General features: G+C 38.1%; 1 protein-coding gene across 2 annotated transcripts in view; it reads left to right on the top strand.

Annotated features, from left to right (window-relative positions):
- Nucleotides 1-20366, top strand: part of SLF2 (SMC5-SMC6 complex localization factor 2) — a 30767-nt gene extending 10401 nt beyond the window's left edge. For both annotated transcript variants that reach the window (XM_064663158.1, XM_064663159.1), the window contains exons 6-20: nucleotides 2145-2227; nucleotides 3184-3297; nucleotides 3574-3741; nucleotides 5561-5663; nucleotides 7401-7476; nucleotides 8767-8908; nucleotides 9356-9464; nucleotides 10543-10719; nucleotides 11278-11375; nucleotides 12029-12116; nucleotides 12626-12757; nucleotides 13573-13650; nucleotides 15226-15312; nucleotides 16667-16735; nucleotides 17887-20366. In XM_064663158.1, coding sequence (XP_064519228.1) covers nucleotides 2145-2227; nucleotides 3184-3297; nucleotides 3574-3741; nucleotides 5561-5663; nucleotides 7401-7476; nucleotides 8767-8908; nucleotides 9356-9464; nucleotides 10543-10719; nucleotides 11278-11375; nucleotides 12029-12116; nucleotides 12626-12757; nucleotides 13573-13650; nucleotides 15226-15312; nucleotides 16667-16735; nucleotides 17887-17922 — 1560 coding nt within the window. In that variant the 3' untranslated portion in view covers nucleotides 17923-20366. The remainder of the gene's footprint in view (nucleotides 1-2144; nucleotides 2228-3183; nucleotides 3298-3573; nucleotides 3742-5560; nucleotides 5664-7400; nucleotides 7477-8766; nucleotides 8909-9355; nucleotides 9465-10542; nucleotides 10720-11277; nucleotides 11376-12028; nucleotides 12117-12625; nucleotides 12758-13572; nucleotides 13651-15225; nucleotides 15313-16666; nucleotides 16736-17886) is intronic.
- The last annotated feature ends 1203 nt before the right edge of the window (nucleotides 20367-21569 follow it).

Raw genomic sequence — 21569 nt, 5'->3', positions numbered from 1 at the left:
ATTTCAAAAAGCTGAATGACTTCTGCTCATAAGGGATAAATGAAGTGTTTTTCAATCCCTGTGTACAGGATATTACAGTGATGAATTGATATGTGTTTTTAAAAATTAGGTCATTTGTTCAATCAAAGCTTGTCAAATAAGTAGTGATTTTGAAGTTTTATTGTAAAATAATGTTTTAATAAGGAAGGTCCTGCAGTAGGTCTTATTGTGTGACATTCCTGATAGCTGGTACAGGTTGGAAATGGCTGCATTTAAACAAAGGGATTTTGTACTGAGCCTGGCTCGGTTGGAGTTAATTTTCTTTGTCACAGCTGTATGGTGCTGTGTGTTTCAGACAAAACTGGTGTTGGTAAGAGACCAGTCTTCTACCTGTTGTGGAGCACTACTTGCACAGCATCAAGGCTTTCTCTTCCTCCCACACTGTCCCCATAGAGTAGACAAAAAGTTGGGAGGGAACAGGGCCTGGGATGCAGACCCAGATGACCAAAGGGTATTTTCCATGCCAGGTAGTGTCATGCTCAGCAATCAAAACCAAGCAGGGGGCGTTGGTCTGGCATGTAGCCATTACTCAGCCTAGCTGGGCATCCTTCTGCTTGTGAGAGGTACTGAGTGACTGCCTTTGAATCACTTTTTCTTTTCCCCCTTATTCCTTATTAAACTGTTGTTATCTTGACCGATGTGTTCCCTTGCCTTTGTTCTTCTTATTCACTGCCCAGCACGAGTGGATGGGGAAATGAAGAAGCTATGTGGTGCTTAGCTGCTGGCTGGGGTCAGCCCACCACTAGTTCCTGCAGTGGAAAATGAACAGCAGAATACCTGTAAAAATATTCTCTTCCCTCTCCCCTTCTCCTCATGTTTTTCAGTCTCTGGAATGGTTTATTTGTTGACTGAGTTACTACCTCCGTGGGCAGGTGTTGAAGAGCCATAATTATTTTATCTGTCCTTCTGATTCATTATGCAAGAGTGTTATAGATCAGACTTCTGTGGTTACATACATATTCCACAACCTTAGCCAACATGTCTACGTAATTAATGGTTAAGCCTGATAAACAGATGCAGCCTAGATCAAATGTTTGTGGCATATGTATGTGACCACAACATTTGGCCTGGCCTACATAATTGATTTCCAAGTAAGACAAAGCAGTTAGAAATTGTCCCAACATTTTCGTGACCATGGTTTTTACATGTACTAACATTCTTCTCTTGTGTTGTGTGAAGGGGCATATGTCCACATTGGAATAAGGTTTTGATTCCTCAGTTGTTCAACAGTCATTTTAGACATTTTAACCAGATATAAAATGTGGGAAAGCTGAAGACTTCTTAGTTAATATTTCCCACACTAAGTCATGCTGCTTGTTACATTTGAAAGGTATCTCTGAAGAGCAAGGTGGTATCAGAGGGGCTGTGCTTGTCCAAAGAGCATAATCATGGCCATAAAAGATTTAAAATCTGTGTCTGCTACAAGCTGAATAAAAGACTGGCCACTGAAAAACAAACCACTAGCAAAATTAGTTAAGACTTAGCATGTTATTTGGTTTGTGGGTTTTTGTTTTTGTTTTTTTAATTCTACTTATTAGCTTCTTAATTTCAGTTTTTATTAGGATTTTAATTGGAAGTTTTGGTCTGTCTGGTGGTTTTAGAGATAGTTTAACAAACGCTGGTACTTTGCCCTCCAGGGACTCTGAAACTAAGAAAAGGGTCCTGAATTATTTTTGGAGTTTCTTGTCTTGTGCACAAGAATGGAGATTCCCAGGGTCTCAGTGGCTGACAATAATAAAGTTGTGGGGTCAAAGGCTTCTGATGCTAATGCTCTTTGTGACAGTTAGCTGGAGGTCAGCCCCAGAGATGCAGATTTTTGCTTCGCTGTTCAGATCTATTGTGAAGAGTAGTCATTTCTAAATTAGTCACTGAGAGAGATTTGACTATTATGTGAAATTGTCAGGGGACTGAGAAACCTAACCTGTTAATCATCCTGTTTTGCAGAGTCTCCTTTGCAGGGTCTCCTTTGGGTTTTTATCTGCGTGTAAAATATCATTGAAATTGGAAGAGGTTTCTATTTTCATTGTGTTTATTGTCTAATACAATATTATGAATGAATTAATAGCTTGTGGTATTTTTTTAATTTCTTACTGTTTCATTTGCAGCTTTCTAAGACTCCTCCTGTGACCAAGGTGTCGTATGTGAACAGCTTAGAAAACCTCTTGAAGGAAAAAGAAGAATCTAGGAGGTTTGTTTCTTAAAGCTGGTTTGAAAAATTTGGGATGGTGTTGTAGAAGCTTAGATTTACCTCATCTCCCCCAAACTGATGGAGTTTGATTAGCAACAAGCTAAGCTTTGCCTGCTGATGGTACCAACATACATCTGACAGGACCTACAAGTGTGGCTTAACTCTAAAAGCTGAATGACAGGCTCCTTCCAAGCAATAAGGAGTGATTTGTGATGCATCTGCCTACCCTTGAAGAGCCAGACTAAATTTACTGATGTCTTCATTGTAGGTCACTGAGCCAGCTAGCAGCTGCTGGTCAGGCATGAAATAGGAATATTTATGTAGACTGACTGTACTAGTTTCTTCAAAGGTATTTGTAGCTCAGTTTTGATTCCCAAAGTTGTGTAGACTATTGGTGTCTGAGTAGGCTACACAGGTCAGTGAACAGAACTAATGAGTGTTCTTGCAAGAGATCTTTTGGGTAGGAAGTGAAATGTGCTAATGGCAAGTGGTGGTGATAGGTATGTATGTGTGATTAGCTGTTCTGATTAAAGAATCTGACCCTTGTAACTATGGGCTGACTGACTATGGAGTAATGGATACTCCTATAACTAATACTGTTTAACAAGTAAAATATTTGTTTGGTATTTTTAAAAAAAAAATTAAAAATTCAGCCACGAGATTGAAAATTTTGTGCAATTACAAAAAAATTTATCAGAAGTTGGTTGAGTGTATTTGTCTCTGACAAACTAGCTGTTGGTTGCACTGTTGGAAATTCACTAGGTTTTGGGAAACATTCGCTTTCTGCCTTGGAATAGCAAGATGCTTGGTTTTTACACAGATGCAGTGTCTCAAGTGCTTTTGTCATGTGTAACTGGCTACTGACTCCTGGGTTCACATTCAGAGCTTGGATTTTGTTCTCTTCTGTTGGAAATACAAAATGGTGACGATGTGCTCTGCTGCTACTGTTATTTCAGGGTAGATGAACTAGAAAAGCGGTTACAGGAAGACATAGAAAGAGACGACAGTGTTTCCGATGGAGAAAATGAGGAGAATGCCAGTGGAGATGAAGATCTCTCAGAAGAACACAGGTCCTTGCAACTCCAAAACCAATTAAATCCAGTTCTTTGCTTTTCTAGCTTATTTTTTCCAAACCTCTCTTCATTTGCAATAGTTGTTGTTAATATGTTTAATGTGAACCATTTTTATATCTTTTGGGGTTGAGTGGGTTTCCCTGGGTGTTACTGTATTTTTAACAATTCAGCTTTCACGTAAGACTGATGTGTTCAACATCTGCAAATAATTGTCTCAAGCAGCAAATAGCTTCTCAGTATTTGAATTAACAAAAACAGTTTTCAACTTTACAGGGCGTTTACGAAGAGATTTTCAGTAGTAGTCAATGCCATACCTGACTACCACCCTGGAGAAGATATATTTGATTTATCAGCTTCTGGGCAAATCTTCAATCAACATAACCTTGACTTGAGGAATTTTTACCTCATCCCTCAAAATCCTGTAGAAAATCTGCTTCTTAAGTAAGGATATCCTCTTTACTTTGTTGTGTTTACTCATACAATTTTCTTCAGTGTTAGCAGTTTTAAGATAAAATAGTATCTTTGCATGTAAACGTGCTCTGTCTTACTAAGCAGGCAAGACTAACTTCCTTTCCCTGGAATTTTCCTTGCTCGGTTAGCTTTACAGAACAGTAAATTGTAACTTGAAGCTTCCTTCCTTCCTCCTCTGCAATTGTTGAAAAAACCTCTTACGTGAGACGTAAAGAAACAAAGAGCTGTTCTGGCCTCTTCCATATTTCTGCTGCATTGGGCTATCATTGATAACCTGACCAGCTTGTGGAAGATAAATGGAGAAGTGAAATGTTTAAATGAACACAAGCTTAACTATCCCCAGATAGAAAGAGGACCTTTGTGGTGAACTGATTTGTGACCTTCTAGTGTCAGACTGTGTCTGCTGAAAGACTTTTGGTGCTTCTGTCCTGAGTGGGCCTGGGACTTGAGGCTTCACCTAATGAGGATTGCAGAGAGTCATGATCTCTGACACCTGCTAGACTCAGTCACTCACAGGCAATCAGTGTGTCTGTGTGTATATAAACAAGTGCTATGGAACTCATAGGCATTTCTGTTCTATATATACAAGGCTGTCAGACTATAAATAGCTGGACAAATTCTTGCCTAATGCCACAAGTGTAAATCCTGAAAAATTCTGGTTATTTCAGTTGGTATTTGATTGCAAACATGTATCAGTGGAACTGAGAGAATTCTCTTACTATTAAAGGATTTTATATACATGTGTATGTGCAGCTGTGGGTGTGAAGAGGAGAAGAGTGACTTCTCATCTCTTGAGGAAGTGATGTTTGTGATACACTCCTTTGGCTTCAGGCCTTTCTATTAATATGTTTTGGAGATCACAAGGATATAAGCTTCAAAAGTATCTTGTAAATCAGTGACTGGAGGAATGAGAATTAAACTAATCATCCCTTGCAGAAGGCAAATATGATTTAATTGCTTATGCATTCTGTCCAGTTGGCACAGCTGGCACGTACTGGCTGCCCAGTTGGCACATGGAGGTCTTCCCAGTCAGACAGGTAGAGGGTGTATGTAGGAGTTAGGACACAGATCTCTCAACAGAGTTACCTGATTTAGTAGATACAGAGAGTAGAGGAAACTAAAGAAGGGTGTGTGGGAAAGTGGATATCATTAATTCACCTGCTTTTTACATACCTAGCTCCCTAAGGAAGACTAAAACTAAAATAATTCAGTGATAGCAATGACATACTTTCTGTTCTTCTAACAGCTTTTTTTTGCACCTCACAAATTTGCCCAGTAAGATTAGGCTGTTTGATTTTAATTGCCTTCAGACTCTTTATTTAAGAGTATTTTAAAAACAATGTTTTTTCTCTTTTCTTCTGAAAGTGTTGGTAGAGGTCATTGGACAGTTAAAAGTCTTATTCACTGGCCTCAGTGAGCATAACAGCCTGTCTGTGCAGTCAGGCATAGTGGTTCACAGTACAGTAGTGTAAATCAATGATTATTTGAAACTTTTATTCTCTAATGATATAAATGTTTCCAAACTGCATGTTATGGCATTCTGGAGAAAAAGATAGTTGTTCTAAATGACATTTGTAAATTTGATTGCTATTACAAATCAAGGTTTGATTACTATAGCATTTTATATAGGTAATAGCATGTGAATAACATCTGGTTTGGATATTCAGATCTTTCTTTGCTGTTGATGATGATCTGAGGGGTGGGGAAGTTCTTATGCTTTTGTGAAAGTAATGATTCAACCACTAATTGATTTTTATCTTCTTTCCTCACCCCCATCCTTCTCTTACAGTTCTGGTATAAAGCAGCAGCTTTATTTAGCTGTCGGTGGTTTTTTAAGCTCTTCTTACAGTTGTATATTGTGTCCCATACCAATTCTGAAGTGGCTTTTCCAGGTAAGTCTATGCTATTCATGCAGTTATACCCTGTGCATGTATAATATATTTCCTGGAAGCCAGTTGTAGCAGGAATAATCAGAAAAGTTTGTGAATCTGTTCCATTAGGTTAACAACTTCTAAATAAAGAAGTCTTTTTTCTTTCCTTTTTTTTTTCTTTCCTTTTTTTTTCTTTCCTTATTTTTTTCTTTCCTTTTTTTTCTTTCCTTTTTTTTTCTTTCCTTTTTTTTCTTTCCTTTTTTTCTTTCCTTTTTTTTTTCTTTCCTTTTTTTTTCTTTCCTTTTTTTTTTCTTTCCTTTTTTTTTTCTTTCCTTTTTTTTTTCTTTCCTTTTTTTTTTCTTTCCTTTTTTTTTTCTTTCCTTTTTTTTTTCTTTCCTTTTTTTTTTCTTTCCTTTTTTTTTTTTCTTTCCTTTTTTTTTTCCCCGGGTTCTGATTTGTTCTCTGGTCTCGAATACTTTGATTGTCGCTGGGGGTAAAATAGTAGAGATAGCTTTTTCTCCACACTTTGAGTGAATGCAAAGCTGCATGTCCCTGTCCATGTTCATATATGCTACTGCGTTTGAAAAGGACACAGTAAATGCTAGGTGAGGGAGACTTCATGATATTAATGGTGTGGGCTAAATCACAAGCTAATGTTAATTGTATTTCCTTCCACCCTTTGAAAAAAATACATGCTACAATATGCAAAAGTACCATTTCTGCATGTCACCTTTTAAATCATCAGTGATACCTGCATTGTCAGATAATCTTCCCTTGGAAAAGGTACCTTATGGCTCAGGAAAAAGCCTGGAGTCATTCTCAAAGGAAATGTGGTAGCTGTCTCCTATCTAGATGTCTGTATCTGAATCCCCAGGAATTTACAAAGTGCTGTTACTCACAAAAATGCTTCTCTCCAACCTCCATTCTATTACTTACCACGTTCGAACTGTACCTGAAACAAAAAAAGAAAGCTGGACCACCTTTAAAATTGCAGCCTGGGTCTGTTGACTGGCTTTCTACATTTGCCAAAAGGGAAACATTTTGCTGTTCCATGTCCTTTCCTGCAGCCAGTAAAAAATTGCCTTGCCCCCATTCTGTGAGCCCTGTTGTTCCTCTAATGAGGAGGAAGTGTGAGCCAATTCAGATCACTTACAGAGGAGGAAACTGTCCAGCACTTGGGGGAGAAAAAGAAGTTTTGCTGGGCTAGTGAAGTGCTCCAGGAAACCTGAACTGTACTTCATAGTCATGTTTTTGTTGTTAAGAGTTCTGTGAAAAACTATGAATTCATTGTTTCAGTTTAGTATTCCATATGTTCAACTTGCCTGTGACTGGAAAAGGGTGTAGTTAAGTCTGTTGCCTCCACTCCTGATCAGGAAGTTCAGTTTGATCACAGATGCAAATGGGTTTCAGAAGAATCTGTGATACTTTCCATTCTTTTAACCCTCAGAGCTTTCTCATGAACTAACATGGGGTTACAGCATTCCGATATGGTAAATAATTAATTTTAAAGTATTCCTAGCATCTTTGCACTGCTTCAAATAATCCGTATTCAGAGTATTCTGTTCTCCTTGGTATATCTTGCTTTAGAGGCTTTGCAGTTGTTTTTTGGGGGTTGGGTATTTTTTTAATCTGTTACTGTTTCTTATTTTTTCTGCCAAGGAGTTGTAGGTTGTTTTTGGTTTTGGGGATTTTTTAAAATTAAAACTAATGCCATCATGCAGCTTGGTTTTTCATGTGGTGTTTTTTTTCTCTCCACAGATGATGTCTATTCATCCTGACCATTGTGTTTCCACTCAGATTTTAGACAGATTGATGGAGCTAACACTAAAAAGCTGTAAGTATTTGAAGGGTGGAAAAGTGGCCACCTAAATGAAGGCATTTCTCCACTCAAGTTTAGAAAAGTATTGGTGAGAAAGTAAAAGGTTCTAGTTCTATTCTGTGATTCTGGCATGAATGTAGGCTCTTCTCTTACTTACGTAATGCACAAATACTGGGGGTTGGTCTCGACTGAGTGTGTGCAAGCTGGACCACAGTGTGTGGTCCTGGCACATACCTGCAAAGCAGTGCATCCAGTACAGAGCCTTTTAAATTCATGTCTGGTATTTCACAAATAGAACTGACCTGAAGAGAAACCCAAGTCTGCTCAAAAGCTTGCGCTCCTTTCCTTCTTTTACTTTGGAAGATGCAGACACTCACAGCTTAAGGACTACAAGATGTTTTTCACATTGTCATACCCAGTGTGTAGCACTGCATGGTTTACTTTCCAGATAAATGGCAAAAGTGAAGAGAATCATACACCTGCACAAAAACACTTAGAAGGATCTCCTTCAGCTCGTACTGCTGCTGGTGTCATGTGTATTTGCCTGCCTTCATGTGTACTCTTAAATACTTCTCCACTACAAGTTCCTTTGTACATCCCCTATGTCTTCACTCAGATCCATCAAAAGTCACATTCATTTAAGGCTACCAGTTAACGTTGTTAAAGTGACGTGGTTCTCTTGAAGTATTTGCTCAGGCCTCTCCAAATTGGACCCCATATTTTAATTCTTGTTTAAAATGAGACTGTGAGCTGGTATGAGAGGGAATGTAGCCTCCTTTATTTTGTGCCTTGCTGGCATTAGGCTTGATTCTGAATGAACAGTTCAAGATGATGAATGAACATTCAAAGAATTAAGACTGGGAGAGATCCTTGTTTAGCACTTTGTTCCAGAAACCTTGCCTATTTTCAAATCTTACTTAGCTTCCTTCCAGTCCCACTATGATAACTCCCTCTTACCTTTACTTATACAAAACAGTAATTTATGTATTCTCTTAGAAATAAATATTACCGCCTTGCTTGTTCTGCTGTTCATGATGAAAGAGAGCTGCGATGGAAGATTGGTGGAACTTGAAAGTAATCAAAGTGTTATGTAGTCAAGATGTTTCTCTAGTGTAAAATACTGTGTTAGACTTTTTTTACCCTCTCCTCGTTCTGAACACAGGCGTATTGTTCAACATACCGACTCTTCTGAGATGAGAGCTGGTAGAACTGATGCAGATTGCTGAACTTATCTGTTTCTCTTGAAAGGAACTAGTGCTCAGAACTAAATTTAAAACTAATCCATTCCATGTCTTTTATTTGTAGGTTCCATCACTGATGAACACTCTAAACTGTGGATTCCTTCAATAGCAGATATATCAGTTGTTTTTGTCAATATGGGCGTTGAGTTTAGATCTCTCTTTCCATTGCAACATCTGCAGCCCAGCTTCAACAAGCATGATATTTTGTAAGTGTTTTCCTTTTGATATTTATTGCTTATATCCTTTGAAAGCAAATCTGGTGCTTAGAATGTAGAAGAACCTTAGAAGGTTCTTCTTTATTTCCCCTCCCTTCCATCAAGACATACTTTTCTTTAAGTTCTCAGCTCAGGTCTTAGTAGAAGTAAATAACCCAGAACTTCAAACCTAAGTAAGGGTTCAGCAAACCAGAGCAGAGTCCTTTGTCCTGCATCTTCCTAGTGGAGGTTTACAGGAATGTTGCTTAAGTAGCTGAGCAGCATTGTAAGTAATTGGCTACAAATTGAGTTAGACGTGTGTGCTCTGTAACTGACCATTGTTTTGATTTGAAGGCATTTTGAACCATGCAGGGGTTTTTTTCTTCAGTTTGATGTAAATAGGCCTTTATGAGCTCTTAAATTGTTCATTTATTGCTCAGATTGTGTCTCTTTTATTAGAAGTCAGGTGCAAGAAGCAGTGGGTCAACAACAGCCAAGAGAAGACCTAGGGTCTACCAGTCCAGCCTTCTCCAGTCTACTTGAAAACAATTTAATTAATGTGATTAAGGTAAAAAACCCCAGGTTTTTGTGAGTTTGGTTTCTTTTTTGTGTGTGTGTGTTTTCTTCTGGGAGGAAGGATGGGGTTTGCAATCTAGTCCTGAGCATGTTTTGTGAGTAGATGCTGTCCTGAGGTTTCAGCTTCATGTTCAGCAGAGTTTATTGCAGGCTTGTTGGAAACTTCAGTTTCCTGACTTCCATTGGCTTCACTCACAGCTGCACAGTTTTGCTGCCTATCTTTTCCAGCTGTGGCACTTTATTAAACATCTTGGCTCCCTCATATAGAAGAAACTATTAATTTCTGTGTTCCAGTAGAAATGGGAAGAGGAGTTGATGCTGGCTCATATTTTTTATGTTGCCTCAATGTGTTAATGCAGCTCTCATGGTTATGTGGTTGGTCCCTGTGCAGTGCAAGAGAAATGAGGTGGGACCTCATGGAGGACAGGTGGAACTGTGGCTGACTTTCCTGTGGAAGTGAGCTGTTAGATGCATGCAGTGTGTCCTGTAGGCTGGATGAGTGCTGGTCACACTTCACAGGCTAGTTCCCTGTGATTAAAGTTGTATGGTGAAAATGCTGACTTTATAACTGATTTCAGTGTTCCTTATGGAAATATCTGAATCGACCTGACATTATTTGTTTAGAGATTTTTTAACTATAAAATCTCATAGTTCAAAAAGAGGCACTTGGAGCATTTCCACCAGAGACAGAATATGTATCTCTTGATTAATTTGTGTTCTCCTTTACGCATACATCCTGTACTGTAAGTATATGTGATAACACCTGGGTGGGGAAAAATCTCTTGATTTATGTTTTCAGTATTACTGGTGCATTTAGAAAATCTGTGCGATAGAGAAGGATTACTGTCTGGGAAATATTGCCATTGTTCAAAAAATGAGCCTCCAGCAGGTATAAAAAAAACTTTGAGTGCTGTTACTAGAAGATGGGGAGATGTTAGTACACAAGTGTTGCAAAAACAATACATCGTTTGAGGTACTTTTAATGTGAGGGTGGAAAGCTTGAGTTCTCATCATGCTTTAAAATAAGCTAAACCAATTTCAGATGTTAATACTTCATATTTCTTTTAAAGTTTCTAGGTTTCTGTACAACAGTAATTCAAGATGGATATACTGATGAAGAAATATGGCTGCTGCTTCTGTTGCTATTTAAAATAAGCTTGGAGAAACAGCTGAAGCGAGTTCCTTTGGTAGATCTTCAGTGCCTTTTTGTAAAGCTTCTGATGAGTATAAAAGACTGGGATACAAAGGTAACTTCATAAATTAATTGTACTGGATTTGTGAAACCGCAACTTCTGTTTTGAAGTTTTCATTTTTTTTTTCTTGACATATCAGAAAAATACTGCTTGAAAATGTAATACAAAAATTTTGATAATAATATGTATAATAGCAAAAATTTGAAGCTTTGGGATTGTGTGAGATTTATGAAATGGGTGGGTATACTGAGAGGGTTTTTGTTGCATGACATGCTTGCCTGTCCACTTCTGCAAGAGGACTGTTATATTTATCTTGAGATTGTTTACTAAAATAGCTGTCTGTTTAAGATGGCTCTCTGAAAGAATGAAGAAATTATTGCACTAAGCTGCTAACATGTCATTAAAAGCAATCTGATCTCAACTACCCTACTTAAAATAGTATTTAGCAGACTTAACTACAGGTGCAATGCAGAAATCTCTTTATGGACATCATATGTTAGATCAGTTCCTTTTATCCTTTATGGTATGTTTCTAGGGAGTAGATGTATTCCTTGGCAAATAAAGCAAACAACCATTCTTCAGTATCAGGATGTTTTGTTGTTCTTTTTAAAGATGCCAGGGGTCTGTGTGGCAGTGAGTGAACTTTCTGACCATCACCATAATCTCCTGTGGCTGGTTCAGCTCGTGCCAAGCTGGACAGTGCGTGGACGGTAATGACACTGTAACCTCAGATCATTAACAGCTGATTTATCTGTATAAGCTCAAAGTCTGATAAATGCAATAGGTATTACATGGCACTTCAAAAAAAGTATTTGTGTTCTCTCTTGTGATACAGATGTATATGCAGTTCTTGGTGTGCATGTATAGCTTCCTGATCACCTCTGCTGTGAAAAAGGGTTGTTAAATTTTATATGTAGTTTCTGGGCTGTGCATTCCTGGTACCTTGTAGTAAAGACAGACTTAACTTCCTATTCTGGCATCCATCACCTACTCTAATTCTTGTCTGAATTACCAAAAATTAAATTTTCTTTGAGTGATTCATGTCTACTTCTAAGCATCACTCTGAGTTCTGTATCTTTGAAATTAATAAATTAGAGTGTATCTGAACAAGGAGAATTAATTGGGTCATCAGTTTCAGGCTTAGAGACAAGTATCTAGCAGTGTGTACTTGTGCAGAAGCTAAGATACTTCTGGTTTACTGGCCTCTTTACTAGTTTAATAGCATCTATATTCAGAAAATCCAATTTAATAGTTGTAGGCAAGTTTATATCTAGGGAAGCCATGCATAGCCTCATATACTTTGTTGAAACAGTGTGGATTTGAGAAATTCTATGGGAAATAATTTTTTTAAATTGTTTTTCAGGGAACTAAGGCGACGTCTTAGCCTAGTGATAATTTCAAAGCTTCTTCATAAAAAGCATATAGAAATACCTGATGACAGTGATGAGCAGGTACTGCATATATGTGTTGTGTTTATATAATTTGGAAGTTTAGAAAACTTGTATGTTTGTGGTTTGTGTTTTATGTTTCAATATTGTAAGCCTCTTCTCAAGAAACTCGCAAAATTACCAATTAATAATTTTCTGTTTAGATTAGTATTAAAAGTATATTTGCACGTGTGTGTAATCTGCATGTTCTACAGCTTGTAAGTGCAGTATTGTTTGTGCCTAAACATCAATTTTAGACATTGGAAAGAGGTCTACACTTCTTTGAGTCTTCCTTTTATATTCATGTGGCGACACTCTTTGTTTCATAGGTTTGATTTTTTTTTTTTATTGAGGTGATGTACAAACACTTTAGTCTGTAAATAGTCAAAAATCACTCAAAGCATGAAAACTTCCTTTTAATTAAGAATCCCCTTTCTGTTCTTGTCTTAATGGACAAATAATGTAGTGTCACTCTGTTTCCAATTTTCTGTTGCCAGTAAACCAGTCCATTTTGTTAATGTTTGTATGTGTAGATGTCTCTTCTACATCAGTTTGTGGTGTGTATGAAACCTTCTGTGCTACTGAAGAAGATGAGAAAGATGAGAGAAGGACTGGAGGAGCAGAATGCCTATGAAGACCACCTTAATGTAGAACTAGAACAGGAGGTATATAGCCAATAGTGCTTTTTTGCACTTGTCTTTTTATGCATCTTCTACACTTTTGAGAATGTTTCTTTTAATTTTTGTTAACTGCTGACAGTTCTGTACGTGGAACTGCACGTACACTACTTTGTTGCTCTACATCTTTAAAATATTATTCATATTCAATTTTTATTATAGTCATGGAGGAGGGAAAGAAGTGGCATGTGATGGCGGAGCCTGTAGTGGGCTGTTTTACAAACAGGGAAATGGTCAGATTTTCTGAGTCACGTGGATTTCTTGAATCCTGACTTCTGTAATCAGACGGCCATCTCCTCCCTCCCTTCTGATGTAATCAGTGGCAACTGTTTGGCGCTGAGCCAGACCTTCACCTGCAGGCTTCAGAAAGATATTTATGGATCTTTTATTAATCTTTTCTCATAAACAAGTGTTACAAAGATTTAGTATTCTATCCATATAAAAATTGAATATTGGTTTGGTTATTTGAATGTTATCATGGAATCTCTTAGCAAGTGTTTTGATCTGGATGTAGACGATGGGAAAATAAAGCCAACTGCTGAATTTAATTTCCAGTTATTAAAACCGCAGAAATTTTTACCGGTTACTTAGGTTGTGTATAACACTGTAATACCATTTTAAAATGTTTCTAATACATGGATATACTGTTTCAAATTAGTTATTTAGGCAGATGTGTAGACCGACTTATCCATTGGCCTGGCTGTTGGAGGAATCATTCCAGAAAGCAAAGATGGTGCTGGTTTCTAGATGTGAAGAGCTGTAATGGTGCTTTGACTGCTAAAGCTGTTTTGATTTCTCTCCAGGCATACTACTTAATCTACGTCCTGCTTCATCTAGTCAGTGAAGCCAGTTTCTTTGATGTTGTAAATTCTAATCAAAGGGTAAGTAACTTCAGTGGCTAGACCTTTAGATTTTAAAAGACTGTTTTTCATGCACACTTGGTCTGTTTCAGTAAGAGCAATCGTGATCACCATGGATAATAGCACTGGGGGAAGCTTTTGTTCTGACGCAAGGTAAATGCAGAAGAGCTTGCCTGGGCTTACTGCAGAGAAGGAAACCTCTTCTGCATTTCTGTGAATAGAGTTACCTCAAAACATAAGGCTGTGGATGAGCAGGCATTTATTGTGTTAATCGTTCTCAGAAAGTATCCGGAGATTAACTCAGCACAGAAATTCTAAGAAGTCAAATGATCCTAAAGTAGGATTGAAATTTTTCAGTGTAGAAAAAAGCCACTTTAAAAATAGCTGGTAAAATGTGTTCAAACACATTACAGTTTTCTGTGCTGGAGTGCAGCCATGCCGCAAGTGAAAGCTAGGACTGTAGCTCTTCTCTGTAGCGATAGTTCCTTTGTGCTGTGTTAAGTAACATCTGTTAAGTAATGCCTTCTACTTAGCCTTTCAGTAATCCTGTTCAGATTTCTGTGATCACTTGCTGGGAGTTGCAAGGTGTTTGTGTAAACCTTCTGTCCTGTGGAATCACTCTTGGCATTTAAGAAATCTGTCATGTGAACTGTTTGAGAGAAGTAAAGCAGTAATGTTTGGTTACATTTGGAGGCTTAAGTGTCTCAGTTAACTACTTAGATTTGTGGAGAACTTGATCTTTTCAATATTTTTTTTTAAATGTCTCAATTTCTTAATGGAGAAAGAGTCTATTATTCACTGACTTGTTAGCCATCAAGTGGCCAGAGGGGTGTGGCTGGATTTTGTGCAGACTAGACTTGTGTAAAATCAATCTAACTATTTCAATTCTGGTCCTCCTCCAGTTAGGTGGGGTAAATTGTGGCCTTGAGACACCAGCACATGTTTATAAGTAGAATTTCAGCATGTCTCACCTGTTCTGCATAGCAGAGCCTCTTTGCAGCTGTTCGGTGAGAGATTGAAACCAGGAACTTTATGAAGAAATTAACAGAATGTGGAAGACCTTGGGAGTCATTATCAGGAGATTATGAAGTGGCAAAACTGCTTTATTAAAGTAATCAAAAATTTAGAGACAAATAACAGTTCAGCACATAAGCCTTGGATATATTTTACCTGCTCAGCCAATTCCTACAAAAGAGATTACCTGAGTCATCATCACTGAAAGGTTATTTTTAGCTATTGTAGCTTCAGAACTTTTTTTGCTGATAAAAGATGTGAATGGCACCGCACTGTGTTTGCTACTTTGGGGACAGAAAGGATTTGCAAATTAGCTAAAAAACTTTAAAATTTGTGATGTATAGCTCTGCTATACTTTGAAACTATTTTTAAAAACAATTAGACCTGGTTTACCAGGTGCACACGAGCAACTGACAGAGGATCTCGTGATCTTGTTTTCTTTCCTTTCCCTTTCCTTCCTGTGTATTTCTGAGAAAAAAATCAAACCAAAGCATATAATTTTTAAATTCATATAATATTTGAATAAAACTTCTGGTACTGATATGGAGGATTTAATAGCTGTACACTTTTATCTTTATTTAGCAACACATACTGAAGCTCTGTCGTGCCTTAGATAGGTACGTAAAAGGTGATATCAGGGAAGATGCAAGGCTGTTTTATCGATCTAAGGTAAGACACAAAAGTTGATGTATTTTGTTTTGGTTTGGGTTTGTATGTTTTTTAGTGTTTGTGATGCTTGTTGTTCCCTCATCCCAGCCCTGGAAATTCCAGGAGTTCCTCATAGGTTTGGGGGTTTTTTCTGTTTTTTCTATCTGCATGTAGCTAAATATATGCTCGTTTTAATTCACTGTAAACATTCCTTTTGCGAACAACAGGACTCTTTAACAGCTGTAAAATGTGAGCTTGTCTTTCTTTTAACCATGCCTCTCAACTTCTAGGCCCACAGAGTTGCTCTGTTTCTTTCTGTGGCAGTCATTGATAGCTCATTCTAATTGTAAGAGCAGAGCCTACATGCAGGGCAGGATACAGAGAACTGAAAAAGTAGCCTATCTTGCATGAGTCTCCATTTTATCTTTCAAATGAATGAGTTAATTAAAAATGTTGTGGCTTTAAGCCAGCATTGTATGTGATGCAGCATCAAGCTTGGACAATTGCCTTTTGTTTGCTTTGTGGCACGGGGCTTACTAGTGGTAGTCCTAATTTTGTGACCTTCATGCTTTGCCTGCTGTCCTAGCAAACCAAATAAATCAGCTCAGTGATAAAGTGTTCAGCCTCAACTTTGAAAACCCTTGGCTTCTTCAGCTTTAAATCAGGCCTGTGCAGTTGTGTGCTTTCTTACCTCTCAAGAAGATTCTTCTTTTCTTATTCAGCCAGATTAGTGGAGCATGGATCCCTTTAACAAGTTAATTACTCTCGCCTTGATTGTTGTGACTGATCACTTTCACTTTTGTTTCCATGTGCCCTTGCACTGGGAGGGAAAAAATCTTACTCAGGTTTTCTCCATCGCTTCATTTATGTGATAGGACAGTAACTTCCAGAGGACACCACTGTGCTGGGTTTTAACACCGCATATGAAGCATATCTCAGTGTGAATGGCCTGGATTAGACACTTGCTTGTGATTGGTTATGAAAAAGCACAGTTTACGTATAAAGAATTTATTTTGGAAACAGCCGAAGCATTGTTGGCTTTTGTGATTGCAGTTCTAGGTACAGTCAGACTTGTGGAACAAACCTCACTTACCCAAAGATGAGATAGTGTTTGGAGGCCAGAGGTTTGCATGCTGATTCCAGACATTTAACATGGGGACTCATGTGCCTGTGATGTGTTTGTGTGGAGTACATGACTTGGAATTCAGTCCCAAATTACAGGGACCTGAAGTTGACTTAGTGATACTTTGTGCCAGTAAACCTTGGATGTTGGGTTATCTGGGGTTTTATGAGTTTGAGGCTGGTGGGGGAACACAGGGTATGATTTGGGCTTTTTTTAACATAAATGGCTAAGCTAATCAATCTGAATTTGCAGGTAAAAGACTTAGCTGCTAGGATACATACCAAATGGCAGGATGTGATACAAACCACTCGGCTTACTCAGGTACTGTAATGAAACCTTTTTCTCTCTTTCTTCCCACATTGTGGGGTGCATTTAACTCATTTTTTAGCACTTGAAAATAGCATATTCTTTTGAAGAGATTTTTTTTTTCTTCATAAGTGGCATGGCTGTGGAATACACTTACATGTATTAGAATAGATTTTAATTAAAATTCTTACTTTGCTGACTTCAGTAAAACGGACGTGTCATCATCCTTAAAAGTGATACTTTTGTAAATGTGTGTGTAGTTACAGTGAAATGCTAGTACTGAGTCGAGTCATAGGGCCTGTCTCTGATTACAGTTATTAGCAGATGCTTCAAAAAGGACATTGGGGCAGGAATGCAGTGATGCACTTCCTGCTGTGGTCTGGCAGCACGTGACTTCAAGACTACTTGAGTCCAGGGTTCTATCCACATATATTTAAGGGCTTTTGATAACTCCTCCCCCTTTGAATGTGTAAAAAATTTCATGCAATGATTAGGCAAAGCCTTTTTTGCTTTGTAAAAGTATGCAGTAGTATAATGCCATGATAAGTCTCTCCAAAATATTTGCCTTCCTGACATCTAGCTGGACTTGGTGAAATAGATGAATAATTTCTAGTGATACCTAGAGTTCAGAGCCATTTCCTCCAGCCTTGGCTTGTAAGGTTTCTGTGGTAATGTGATCAGGCCAACTGTTTGAGTCCTGTCTTGAAACATAAAGCTACCTGTCTTGGAAAAGCTTAGCTTTCCAGTAATGAGGGTATAATTTACATAAAATTTAAATTGTGCTTATATGCTTGGTATTGATTGCAGTTAAAAACTGTGTAATCAACCATTTGTCTGTAAAGAGTCTCAAAAATGTGCAAAAAATATGTTGTGTGTGGTGTGTGATATTTCTTGTTATAGAGGAGGAGGGAATTATAGTGTAACTCATGGCTGTAGAGTCTGCTTAGCAATTGATGAAAGTTGATAGTGATGCAGCTCTTTCAGAGTTGGTTTTTCAGAGATATTTGGGGTTGATTCGCATATGGGAAACTGGCAAGTGTGTCAGAATAAAATTCTAGGGACTTGCAACATAATGTGGTGCTCCCAAGCTAAGCACCTGCCTACTCTACTCATTTTTTCTGACATTGGTTTTCTGACTTGTGTACTGATTTGTTTTTACTCTTTAGGGAAAACTGCATGACTTCTGGGAGCCAGATTCATGAACTCTTTCCTAGTTCAGGGAAAATAACAGAAAAACTCTGAAATCAAGGAAGATGTAGAATGAATGAAGCTTCACCTTGTTTGGAACAGAAGAAATCAGTCACCTGAGTTAGAATTTGAGCTTGATGCAGACAAATAATAGAAACATGAGGATCTAATTTGGTTAACGTTGGCTTTTAATACAGACACTCTACTTCTGAAAAATTAATGTGGGTAAACTGAAAAAAAATCCATTTCTATAGCCTTCTCAAAATTGGCTAGAAATATTTTACCATATGGAAAGCTGAGGGAAGTTTTCTTGTTTTCAACATTAATCACAAGACATATTTGAAAACAGTATGTATTCATTTTCTTGCCATCATATACCTGCAAGCATTGTTTTAGGTTGGCTGGGAAAGAACTGCCCTGTGATATGGAATGTGAGTTCAGAAAGACTGTTAGACCTCTCCTGAGGCTAGGAAGAACTGGGCTGAGTCGTGTTAGTCTGCAAAGCAGAACTGGTATGAACATCCAGTGTCTCTTAAAAACACAAAATATGGCAGTTGCACATGAACCAAGTGGCTGCTCTTGTGTTCACTTGAGGACGGAAGCAGAACTTAAGAGTGGTTGTGTCCAAACAGTTCAAGTGGAAGCTTCTTTCCTCTGTTGTGTTTTATCAAAGAACAAATGACATTTGCTGTAGTGAAGTATTCATTTTTAACTTACCCTCCTCATCTTCAGGCGTGAATTTATGCAGTGAATGTGACCACACAGAAGCGTTTCTATAAGACTGAGATATAAATGAGATCTTATTACGCCACTAGTGTATCTGACTTTGCTTCCTATTAATGGAGAAAATACTAATCCTAAATATCAGCTCAGTGGAGATTTGAGATGAGCATTTGGCTCACCTGTGTAAAAACTGTGAAAGCCATATGATGTCTGAATTCCTTGGTGTGAAGTCCTGCTGCACACACAATATGTGCTCAAAGCTTCAGGAGCTTTTATAAAATAATTGAAGCTGTTTGTGAAATAATTAAAGGAAGATATGATTTCCTTCTGTGCTCTGTGTGCAAATGCTATCATTTAAATCTTACACTGTGGTTTGTTTGTAGGATGGGTGTATGTAAGAAGAGAAAGTTAAGGTATTGAGTAGCAGCACTAACTCAGATTCCCTTAGTGAGATTTTTAATAACATCACTATGTGCATTTTATAATACTGTTTCCTTTTAATTCTTGGAGATTACCCTGTCTTATATGATGAATCCCCTATGGTAAGAATATAAAATAAAGCTAAAAAACCCTACCAACCACAAAACCTTCAAATTTATTTATGTATGTTTTATATAAAGGAATGGGCATGTCTTATAGGAAATTTAGTGTGAATTTGCAAATATTACATGTTTTGTCTTTCATTTCAAGTGTTACATAGTTGTGTCAGTGCCATCTCTTGCTCTACCTTTGACAGCTTATCTGCCTTCCCTCTCGTAGCAGTTACTTACTCGTTGAATATATCGTATGAATATATTGTATGTAATTTTATTAACATTTATATTTTTTCTCACTAATGTTGTATAAAGTTTAAAAAATACAGGATGTTTACTGTGTTTAATGTGTATATATTTTCTTACCATGTAAATTTGATGTTGCTGTCCTGTATATTTTGGAGAAGGAAAGGGGAGGGGTTTAGATGAACAGCTTTTGTACTGCAGTTCAAAGCACATTGAAACTGCTGAGGTTTTTTTCCACATAAAATAACAACTTTGATATTTACTTTTATTTACCAGAACAATGAAAAAATAAAACCAGACACGCCTTTCTAATTAAATGTCCCTGGACAAAATGAGCATTCCTCAGCTCTGTTTCACAAAAAGATGGCTGCAGGTCCTATTTTGGTCTTAGGGCACATGTTACAATTCTAGGGTTTACAGCTGATTAGCTTACTATAAATGGAGACAGTCTTGAAATCATTTTCAGCTCAGCCAATCCTGTGTTTCTGTGGTTAATGCCCATGGATACACTTATACATTCTAGCATTTTCCCTCTCTCTCCCCCTCCTACTTTGTCTGGACTTCTCTTCCATCTGTTTTGTAGCTGAGAAGTAATTCTCTGAAGACTAGACACGGGTTGAATTAGGACACATGAGAATCCTTACAGAGATGGTCCCAAAGCATCACTAGTGAGTCTTTACAAGGGACTCCTGGAGATGAAATGGCAACGACAACGACAGCAGGTTTGCCAACTCATTTGTTAGCCCCCAGCCAGAAGTTACATGCATTGGAAAAGGCTGTTAGCACAATAAAGGTCTTAACTGCTTTGTTTGTCTTACAGATAAGCATTTTGCACTGAGATCTATCTTTTGATACTATGTTGGCTGTACTAAGAGCCATGTTATCTCATTTCATGTGGAAGTAGGTGCACTTTATCAGTAATTACAGAAAACATTAAAGGCTGATTATAAAATAAACATTTGTAGTTCTTTGCCTTTTTTTTTTTTATTATTTTCTAACAAGCTTCTCTGTGGCTTAAAATAACCCAAACACTTCTGGTTTTAAAGTTGAAGAAACCTGCCAGTGAAATTATTTGTGCATCTCATATTCTCACTTTTCCCGTTGTGGAACTTGGTAACGGATGGGGATTTCAGAAGTGATTAATGACTTGCAGGTAGGTCTGGCTGAAGGTCAGTGGGACACTTCATTGATGCAGTGGCTGCAGGAACTCTCTGAAGTCTCTAAAGCTGATGATTTAGTTGAGGGTGTCTTTGGGAAAAGCAGGTGACTGGTACAAACACCTGAAGTGTGGTGTTATTCTTGGTGGAGCATCGGATTAGACTGCAGTGAGGGCATTTCCATGGGGAAAAAAGACCATTTTTTAATACTGAAGGATGGATACTGCAGTGTTAATTTTCTGAGCACAGACAAGCCAGGTCTGTCTCTGTTAAAGGTGCCTGTGCTCAGCACTGTCCAGCAGTCAGTTCTGGGTGCCCGTGGGCCGACAGTCCAGCATGTGGGCTGTGAGAGAGGCTTTGCTGTCTCAGAGATTCAAGCAACTACTTCCAAATAGTTGAGTTTTTCTGCTGACCTTGACCCTAGCAGGAATACTACAGCTACAGTACTAACACTAGTCTTGTATGTTTGTTTTCTTTCCCAGGAGAAATGCATGTATAGCCTAGTATCCCTGGCTTTGGGTTTGTATTTTGATTTTTTGTTTGTTTGCCTTCCACTGGCTTCTAATGTTTGTGTGACTTTTTGTTTCACTAGAAAGGGCATATTAGATATGGTGCTGCTGGGGATGACTCCCCTAATTTTTCTGGGGTCTGATTCCTTGGGTTTATGAGCTCTTGGAAAACTTCTTGCCCAAGGTTCCCCCATGGGAAACATCGCACTCTGCCAGAGAGGCAGCTATTATTACTGATGTACTAGTGCTTGTTTCTGCATCCTGAAAGAGAGAAAAAGGGACTCTTGGGACTGGCTGACATGGGACAGAGAAGAGGCTTGATGAGCTTTTAGGAGCCTAGGCAGCTGCTGAGGGATCCCTTGGAGTTCCAAAGTATCTGCCCAGGGAGGTCAGACAATCATTACTGGATTTAGCTCATTCCTTGTGGTTTAACTTATCAGAGTGCCCTGATGTTCAAATTGCAGTTTTCCCATCTTCCCCCCAGGCTGTGAAA

This window comes from Pseudopipra pipra, chromosome 8 (genome assembly GCF_036250125.1).
Source record: "Pseudopipra pipra isolate bDixPip1 chromosome 8, bDixPip1.hap1, whole genome shotgun sequence".
Lineage (NCBI taxonomy): Eukaryota > Metazoa > Chordata > Aves > Passeriformes > Pipridae > Pseudopipra > Pseudopipra pipra.
This window is presented reverse-complemented; position numbering and strand designations above follow the sequence as displayed.